Source organism: Rhea americana, unplaced genomic scaffold (genome assembly GCF_003343005.1).
Source record: "Rhea americana isolate MKP2758 unplaced genomic scaffold, rheAme1 scaffold_27, whole genome shotgun sequence".
Taxonomy (NCBI): Eukaryota; Metazoa; Chordata; class Aves; order Rheiformes; family Rheidae; genus Rhea; species Rhea americana.
In genome coordinates this window covers 123,791-134,140 of record NW_028186390.1, presented here as the reverse complement: position 1 = coordinate 134,140, position 10,350 = coordinate 123,791, and the positions used below count along the sequence as shown (strand labels likewise).

At 36.3% G+C, this 10,350-nt stretch overlaps 1 protein-coding gene across 1 annotated transcript in view; it reads left to right on the top strand.

Moving 5' to 3' along the window:
* HOOK1 (hook microtubule tethering protein 1) overlaps positions 1-10,350 on the top strand; it is a 28,236-nt gene that overhangs the window by 360 nt on the left and 17,526 nt on the right. The window contains exons 2-6 of the mRNA XM_085307958.1: positions 4,139-4,224; positions 6,422-6,494; positions 6,818-6,868; positions 8,508-8,640; positions 9,573-9,640. Of these exons, the coding sequence (XP_085164084.1) occupies positions 4,139-4,224; positions 6,422-6,494; positions 6,818-6,868; positions 8,508-8,640; positions 9,573-9,640 (411 nt within the window). The remainder of the gene's footprint in view (positions 1-4,138; positions 4,225-6,421; positions 6,495-6,817; positions 6,869-8,507; positions 8,641-9,572; positions 9,641-10,350) is intronic.

The following is a 10,350-nucleotide window of genomic DNA, read 5'->3' as shown; positions in this document are numbered from 1 at the left end:
CGTGGCTCCCGGGCCGTCGCGGTGCGCCCGCGCCCTCGGCGCCCCGGAGGGAACGCGGCAGTGTTGCCGCCGCCGCGCCTGTCAGGTGCTCCGGGCGCCCGGGCAGGTCCGAGCAAGAAGCAAATGAGCAGAAAATGAGGATTATCGTGGAGAAAACGCCGCTGTAATAATCCTTTAGGTCCAATTAGTGGTTCTTCAACAAACCCTTTGATATAGCAGCCTCACAGTAATTAACAACAGCATTAAATACGTGCAATTAATTTAAATTCAGTTGGCAGAAGCAGAAACCTCAGAGCTGAGCCTGAACTTCATCTCCTACCGTCCTTAGTTGGTTAGCGYGTTTGTTGCAGGCAGGTGCAGCATCCTGCATGTATGTGTTGGGTTCAAGCTTCCTGGTTTTTCCTATGMTTTGCCTCCCCTGAGCTGGGTATTCTTTATCTTGTGACCGATGCATTCTCTCCTTTGGCTCTTCAGCTTTGTATGTCCTATTTGTAGATGAGAAGAATCTGTCATGATTTCATTGCAAAATAAATTAATGAAACAGATTGAGCAAATACATTCCCAAAGTCTTTCTCAAACCTCTTTCAGCAGTGTTGAAATATGTTTACGATTCCTGCTTAAATATTTTAAGCCTAACTCTAATTTTCAGTTTAGACACATCACATAGGTCTAATTACATAACATCTCTTAAAGTGAATGCTAATGAAACTTTAACCAGTCTTAAATTAAAAGAGCATCATACAGAGGTATTAGCGTAAAGGAATATCTAGCTCTGTATGTTCCAGTTGTGTATTCAGTACTCGGCACATACATTGCCATATGCTTGTTTTCAGATTTAGCACCTTGTTTCTCTGACCTAATTTATAACTTAATAGAAGCTGAGCATTAGCTAAGATGTGTTTCAAAGGTTCTTTCAACTTGAACTTCCTCGAGGGCTGAATAATAATAATAAAATTGATCCTCTGAAGTAGAGCTTTTTGGGGAGAGGGCGATGCAATGCTTTGTAGCTGAAGAGAAAAGGGTTCTTAAACTCTCTATAGTCCTAATAGATTTCTCTCTCTCTCTCTCTTTTTTTTTTTTTTTTTTTTTTTTTTTTGTCCATTAGTATAGCAAAGACATCCACTCTACAGATGATTTTTGGTGTTTTGCTGCTGGATCTTATTTTAGCGAATTTTATACTAGAAAACATGCCTCCTGTACAGGAGAAGGAGAAAATATGAATAAAAACATGTAGTGTTCCTGCAATACAAATGTCATTGGACTTAAAGTTTTAAGGCTATTACCAAAAAACCCATAATAGAGTTGCATTAAATTTTATAGGGAATGTATTTGACTTTTCAAGGAGAATTGGCTTCTGGTAATACCTTTTACCATTGTTTCTGCAACAGACTTCAGAGCTGAATTTTCTGTGAAGTCCCATAGAAAGACACAGTTTGCTTACTGTATGTGAAATAAACCTTAATATTTTCCACTTTGGTAACAATGGAGTGATAAAAGCAGCAATCAGTAGGCCTAATGGTGCTGTAATATCTTCCATGCTATTAAAATGGATGTTTTCTTTACTATATACTATAGTAGACCAGAAGTTTCCTGCATGTCTTCTGATGTTTACTTCTTTAAAGTATCCATTAGGTACTTTGCAGGATTGAGGTATGCTCTCAGCATAGCCTTCAACTATGGATTTTTGTAGTGTTATATTGTGTCAATATTTTTTGTGTGTATAATTCTTGAGATAGCAGCATTGTTTAAAGGAAGGGGTGTGCTTTTTTGGATCACTTCTATGAAAATCTGTTTTACTGATTTGTTCACAAGAAGGTTTTGTTTCTGTTCTGTAATGATCCTTTTTCTAAAAGTATGTTTTGATTTGAGTGAGCATAACCCAGAGCTTCATATACACAAGTTAAAAGCTACATAAGAAAATAGTTTCTAAATTATCTTAGAAAGGGAGAGTGCTTAAAGTCTGGCAGGGTTATTTCATGCTTTCCAGCTCTAGTGAGTAATATTTCAAGTTTGGTATGTTTATTGAAGGTGTCATATTTGTTATGTGAATAAATACTACCTATGGATAGTTGAACAGCTATATATGGTAATATCTTCAATAAAAAGCTTTTTCCACAATAGCTGTACTCATACATCTGTTTGTTTGGTGCTGGCAGCATTTTTAATGCTATTTTTCCCTGTGGCTGAGTTATCATTACCAAAATTCTGGAATTAAGAATAGAAATGTTTATTATTACTTCAAATTTTTTTTTGAATAACTAAAACCTCTATCTCTAACATATGTAATCTGGATATCAACTGAAGTACCTTAACCCTGGGTCATCTGGATGAAATTGAGGGCATGTTTTCCCAAGAGTTGGATGGGTTTCTAGAGTTGTACTGCGTATTGTGAACATAGTCTTGTTTAATTTACAGCTGTTTGATAAATCCATCAGTAGCTCCAGAGAAAAGGCCTTGTGCTATGTGATGTAAAATCAAAATTTCAGATTCTGTTATAAGCAAAATAGCTATAGGTCTGGGAGAAAAAAAAATTGTTCCACTTGTAAGAGCAAGTATCAGRGTATATTTAAGCTAGATTCATGGCTGATGTCTGAAATGCTCCTCAGCATGAGTAACACCATGTCTTTGCAGCTGTATTTAGGAAGACTAATTGAATCTGAAAGACTAGTGTTGCTACAGTACTAGAGTCCCTGGTTGCTTCTAACAGCCCACTATTCCTGCTCCCAGCTGTCAGTGATTTTTATAAATACAGAAAAATCTCTATTTTGAGGACCTTATTTGACCAGCATGGAGTTTGAAGAATATACAACTAGCACTTCTACGCTCATTGTATGAAGGCACGTATGTAACTTTTAAATGTATGGAGAAACAAAGGCTCTCAGTAGCTGTCCTTAACTATAAAGGTACGGCAAAGCCCACAGAAGCATAGAAAATGCCAAACACGTGATTCAGCTTTGCAAGTASATGCAGACTGTCAGGCAAAATTTGTTGGATAACTGTAAGGAATTCTGGTAGCCCTAAGTGATTTAGGATGGGTGGTGGAACGCCCGGAGAGAATGTGCTCTTTGGGGTGACAGTCCTGCTTTTTGCTTAATCTTAATTAGCTGTTTCTATTCTGAGCTTTACTGTCACACATAAAGCAGCGTTGCTCGTCGCAAGGTTGTCTAAGGCTTTGTTTGGTTGCTTTAGCAGGCTTGGGCAGTCTTGGTTATAGGTAACCGGTTCTAGCATTTTGCATCTTAATAACTTCTTCAGTTTATAAGTATATCTAAATGGCAGTATCGCAATATTGTGCTGTAAAARTGAAATCTGGCATGCCCAGTCTTGACTCATAAGCTTCCAAGCCCATTCTTGAGTCGTCATTAAGGCTACTGGAGTATTAGAAACTAAGGCTGTCAATCGCAACCACTTTGGGTTGCATTCTCCTACTTAATCTTTTATGTAACCTACAAGGGATTATTTAGTCTTTGCTTGCCCTAATACAGTATTAAAAAATACTTACTTAAACAAAACAATTAGAGAAAGGCTCAGTATGTGTATTTTTCTCTTCTGTGCTTGATTAGACTTTTTTTTGAGCACATAGTTGGTCTTCATAAACAATAGGTGCAGTGACTGCCTCAAGTTCTCAGAACTATGCTTTTCAACTACTTCTGTCCCAGTAGTTATATTTCCCAAAAGCATTAGACATGGTCGTTCATCAACCTTTGAAGAAACTAAGCTATGACAGAARAGTTGGGAAAGTCTTCTCACAGATGGACACGGTGAGAAGTGGTACTGATACCACTTTCTGCTTTGATAGTTTGTCTCTGGAATGAAGCACTTCCACCTGATCTGAAGGATGGATAAATATGACTTTAGTTTCACAATGTAATATTCCGTAACTTGATTTACAATAAAAGGAAAGCATGAAAAAGCAGAGCATGGTAATACTAACTTTTAAAACTACTGTTCATAATCAACAGTCACACTTATTGAGATAACTGTGTTGACTACATAGTTCAGAAAGGATTTTGATCTTTTGGGCTGCTTAAAAGAGAGAGATATCTTGCTAAAGGCTTGTGCTTTAAAGAGGAAAAGGGTAACTAATTTCCACACTTCCCTCGTTTGATCAAGAAACATGTTGTTTTTCCTCTTTTAGTTGCAGACATTCAATACTGYTGCGCCTTGCAGAGATGTTCAGGATTTGACTAATGGTGTAGCCATGGCCCAGGTACTTCATCAAATGTAAGTTGACACTTAAGTTCAAAGAGAAGGTATTTAATGTCTTGAAGTTCTTGTGTTTTAATGTGCATAGTCTCTTCTCTCACCACTTGAGAATGGGTGGTTATAGGAGTAAGCAGTTCTGACTTTTTTTGGTAGTAGTAAACTTACAGTAGGCAGTTTATAGCAGAAGATAAAATATACCTTTACATTGCTGGTTTGGGCCTGATGTCATAGCTGAATAATAATGTGGAAGAATGAAGGTGGTGGCAGGGAGATAGTTGATGAACTYCATTCTGGTTTTTCTGTCTAGGACTCTTCCTACAACCTTTTTTCCTCCCTAATGTCCTATTGATGTTAGAAGTAATTGGTAATGGTAGATTGAATTATGAAATAGTGTTGCTAATATATAATAATTTTGTTTGTCTCTTCTGTTTATGCTGAAACAAAGGAGTCAAATAAGATTGTTACAGTTTTTATACATTAATTTCTGTATTGTTGGTCATCAAGAGGGAATACAGCAGTATTAAATTCAAAGTAGCAATATGCCTAGAACTATACTTAAGGATAAGTGGACACAAGTGAAGCGATCTGGTTTAGTTTTTCCATTAACACTATTTCCATGGATATCTGTACTTCAGGTGATAAGTTACTCTGCCCCCCCCCCCTTTTTTTTTTTTTGGTGTGAGGAACTAGAAATTCAAAAGGTGTATCTATTCTCTTCCTTTTGGGGCAGCTCAATTTACATAGGCTTGTGTTCTAAATTTTAAATACTAGCTTATTTACTTGTGTGAAAAAGGGTGTTGGGAGTGTTCTGTGGCAGTTTTTTACAAAAAAGAAATAATAGTGGGACAATGAAAAACAAACTTACTTCAAATAATTCCATATTATTGGTGTGATTACAAATGGTTATGGGCTGATGACACACAAATTTAAAACTTTCAGTTACTTCAGACATGATTGTAGTATCAGTCTCTTATGGAAACAGTATCATAACACAAGTCATCACTGAAACTCTGTTGCTGCTATTGGCTCATATAGTAAAAGAGAGAGTTGAATTACCCTCTTTTTATCTTGCTGTCATCTGTTCAAGCTGTATCTTTGATTACTAACAAATTACTTAAAAAAAAAAAGAAAAAAAAAAAAAAAAGAAGAAGAAGAAGACTTCAGTCCTTGAAAATGTGCTTTGTAGAGATAGCTTACTGTCTTCCTAGGACCTGGCAAAAATTGATTCAGACTTGCTTAATCAAGGCTCTCTGAGGGTCACTTCCCAGTGTTGCCACAGTGYAGTGACAAGTTGTAGCTGACAAGCTCCCTTGTCGCAGTGGCTTAGCAGGGCTTAATTTAGTATGTCCCTACAGTATGCCACTATTTCTAAAGTAGCAGATCAGTCAAACTACTGTGTCAGGCTGCCAGAATATGAAATAATCACCACGCCCACAGGTGGAGGTTTGTTAGTAGTAGTCCAGCATCGCAGCTAGAACGAGGGCTTGCTGTGTGGCTGTTTGTGGTACTAGACTGCTACAGGCCTTGGGTAAGTTGCCTTACAGCCAAGTTTGTTCATATGTGAGTAGGGATGATAAYTGTCTTTTATTAAGTAGCCTGAAACCAATGAATGAACAGTACTGTGTAAAAGTTAGATATTGTTGGATATGCTGCAGTTGTGCCTCTTGGCAGCYAAGTTTGTGTAAACTCCTCCTCCAACAATTCATCTTTATTTATGCCAGTGAGGTAAATGTACATGTGCCTGGAGGACCAAACAGATTCAGAAATTATGAAATGCCGATAGTAAAATAATAATTCGTTTTTCTTGATAGGTAGCTTTGGCTAATTGCAGTGAATGTTTACATACCCRAATGTGCTAAAGTAGGTATTTAATATCAGTGTTAATTTACTTAAAGATTATGGCATTATGACCATTTTTTCACGTGTTAAAAACTYAGCATGACAAAGGCATTCACATGCTTGTATCCCTAGCTTTGCTAGTGAACTCAAGCATATATTGAAATTCTTCCTGCTCTGAAAGATTGTGTCTTAAGTGGTGGTGCATGGCACAGGCAAGCAGGATAGAAATTTCCTGTGAAACAGTTATAACATAATCTCCTGGGATACATGTTTCATCAGAGACCATAGTAAAACATCCTGATAAACCAGTGCTGAGTGTCTGGTATCTTATTTAAATGTGTGCTTGTTAATGTTTAAATATTTAATTTTATTTTAGAGATGTTGCCTGGTTTGATGCATCTTGGCTAAGTCGTATTAAAGATGATGTTGGTGACAACTGGAGAATAAAGGTACTCAAAATTGAAGTTAGTAAAAGTTTTGTGAGGCTGGATATGGTGTCAGTCCTGAGTGTATTGAACAGTGCAAAAACTATACTTCAGAATTAAACTCAAATTAATCGTTGAGATTAATTTCAATGTGTTTGAATTTAGTTTAAGTACCTGCCAGCATTTTGCCTGGCTATTTTCTCTTGCAGTACTACTTTCCCCTAATGCTACATGTTTTTCTCCTAGAGCTACTGTGTAAATATTTAATTATAAATTATTACTTAATTTCAGAGAAATTAATAATTGTAATAAAAACCTGTAACTTTTTTTTCCCTGTGTGCAATTAGTCCAGTAATCTGAAGAAGATACTACAAGGAATTATGGACTACTATCATGAGGTATGGGAAAAAACAGCGTTTTTCTGTTGTTCTGATCAATAAACGTCTGTCACCTAGTTAATTTTTTTTATTCAAGCAAAATAACGTATTTTAAGGGCTGTTTTATAGAAAGTATGTTGCAATTATCTGTTAAATGGGACCTTTCAAATTAATATAAAATTACTGTGATGCGTTCAAAAATCTTTTGGATGTGTGTGCATATCGTGTGTGTGTGTGTGTGTATATATATATATGTATATGAGCATATTTCTTTTAGATAAGATTCTCAGAACATAAGCTGCAAATCCTGTCTCTTTCACTGCCCAGGTGAGTGTGAGAAACACTGAACTGGAGAATTCTGACTTCTGTTTGTGTGATTATATTTGGTCTTGCCTAGTGAAGTTTAAATTCCTTTCTGCTCAGTGGAATGGATTCAGCAACACCTAGCCTAGTTYTCATGATACTCACCTGCAGTTTGTGAGCTACAGTTACAGATSTTTGTGGGCAGAGTAAGGTTTTTTTTTGTTGTTTCTCTTATGCAGGATGAATATGATAGCCATAGAAGGGTGCTACTTTTTGTTTGTAGTTTTTAAATAAATGGAACAAACCCACTATTGATGAGTTTTGTATGGAGCTTGGCTACAGTCATATAATGAGTGTGGTCTGAAAAGACTTACCAGCTCATCTTACTGTTTTCTGGCTCATGCTTTGGCTTAGTTGTGAGATTAAGTGCCAAGCTGTTCTATGGCAAGCCCAGAAGTAGAACTGCTATAGGTTTATGAAATGTTTTTTTGAAGGACTAGGGAGCAACTGACTTTGGATTCACTTTATATATATATATATATATATTTGGTTGTCTATATTCGTTTTCTTATTTTGTCATTGATTCTGTTGTAGAACAAATTGACACCCTCGTTTGAGGGCTAACCCTGAAACTTTTGATTTATAGTAATGCATTAGCTTTGTGTAGAATAGGTCATTGAAAAAGCATGCAAGTTATTAAACTTTCAAAATTTGTATTCTTTGTAGGAAAAAGTTCAACGCTTTATTAAGAGCTGATTTTTCTTTATTAAGTGCATAATTTCATTGAACTAAAGTACCAGGTATTTTGAGTAGATGTGGCTGTTTTTAACTTAAAGCAGGCAGCTTTAAGTTTAGGCCTATTCAGAGGCAAATTCGAGGTGCTAAATTTGGTAGTCACTGACTAGGACTGGATTGATCTTGCCTAGTGAAGTTTAATTCCTTTCTACTCAGTGGAGAGTAGAAAGTACACCTTCCCCAAGATATGCACCCAAGATAAAGAGAGAGGAGACTGCTTAGAACTGCCTTTTCTGGCCCAAGGTACATGTGACACATGAGTTTTGTGTATGAAGCCCTGTAACAAACAGGATGAGAACATCTGATTGGTGTAGACATCTTCAGATTTCCTAATTTGATACTGCTATGTGTGTACTCTTTCATCAGACTTATTTCTAGTGTGCATCTCCACAGCTGATGTTTAAGATCTTTTGCTTTCATGGGTATTACGGTAACAAACTTTTTAATAGCCTATATTTTTGCTCTGGGTGGCTTAACTAAGTCCAGATTTCTTATGTGGTATTAAATGTTAATGTTGTGTGAAACTGGAAGTTCATATTTACTTTTTCTCCAAACTTTTCAGTTTTTGGGTCAGCAGATATCAGAAGAACTCATTCCTGACTTAAACCAGATATCTGAGAATTCAGATCCCACCGAACTGGGCAGGCTTCTGCAGCTTATTTTAGGTTGTGCAGTCAACTGTGAAAGGAAGCAAGGTACATGCTACTCTCATCTGTTCATAAAACAGCAATCTTTATTTCAGGAAGTATTGATTAATAAGATGTAAAAGAAACGTTTTTCTTACTTGTCAAAGTCTCTACTGTTCATTTACTGTATTAGCATGCTTATTCTGAAACTGGAGCTCACTTAAAAGCAAAACACCTACAGGAATTTTTTTTTGTATAAAATTCAAACTTTGTGCAGGGTAGAATAAAATATAGTCCACAATGTTTGTGGGGTTTTTTTTATTCCTAATTTCTAAAATATGAACCAAAACCTAAAATTTACTATTCAAGTACCAATCAAGCAAATTATATTTAAAAACTGACATTAGAAACTGCCTTTCATGCTATATAGACATCCCTACGGTAAGAGAAATAAGTTAGACTTTTCTGACTGGATGTTGTACATAATGAAGCTTGTTGGGCCTAAATGTACAAATATTACCTGCAACTTTGCTACTATTATGAGAACTATTTCCATATAGAGCTCTAACTATAGGTTAAAATACATACAGAACACTCAATTTCTGAGGTGTTACTTTAGTTTATCTGGCATGACTTAAAAAAAAAAGTAGGTTTTTTTTTTTTTTTTTTTGCACAATACATGCGTATAACTGATATAAAGATATGTTAGCCATATTTGTTTCTCATGGAGCAGTATTTGTCTGCAAGCATGTTGTACAAAATTCTGTTATGGTACAGTTCTATGGTATGTCATGAATAATTTGGATGACTGCATGCAAGATAATCCAGTGTGTTTATGCCGCTTACAAGTAGTGTAGTATGTAAAAAGAGCGCTACCTATTTGGAAACACTTTTCAGAGAATAGTGGCTTTTGTATCTCTCTGCAAAAAGCCCATCATGCTGTTCAAGCCAATTAGGATGAACCATATCATGAGTCACTACAAGGTCATTTTTTTTCATAGAACACATACAGAATATCATGACACTAGAAGAGTCTGTTCAACATGTTGTCATGACTGCTATTCAAGAGGTAAGCAATAATTTAAATAACCTAATGCTTTCAGCTGAGAAGTTTGACTATTCATTTACTGATCTTTGTTTATTCTGTAATCCAGATAGAGGTTAAGGGAGTGTATGTGCTACTTTAAACTGTCTGAGTGGGTCAAAAACAGGAGATGGTTTTGATTTTAGTCATGTGATGAAAAGTACACCTTATGATGATGACAAATGCTTAAGATTTCCTACTTTGTACAAAAATGTATCTAGTTAAGTGAAGCCAATCAGTGATTATATGACAGTCAGGTTACAAAGTTTCTGCTCCAGTGCTGTAGTCTTGGACCCCATGGTTATGCTGACCATAACTGTTTGTGAGGCTGCGTTGTTTTGACACGTACCATTCCAGTAACTGACTTACAAGCTCTCAGCTGCATCTCTTCGATTTTGTCACTGCACCCTCCCACTCTTTCCCTACCATTTTCTTTTATTCTTACCTGGATCATCCTAATGGTCTGGCTTACACTGGTTCTGTAGTGTGTCATACTTGTGAGCTTCAGGAGTGTGAAGCAGAGAATTGAGGGAGGCAAGAACTACAGTACTGACTTTGAAGAAAATGTCACGTGTAATTGCAYACTCAGCATAACAGAAGAGCTTAAAACTTACTGATTTAAATTTGCTGTATAATTTTTAAAGATGTTAACATATTGGTAGTGATAAATCCATCAGCTTCCTGTTTGTTGTACT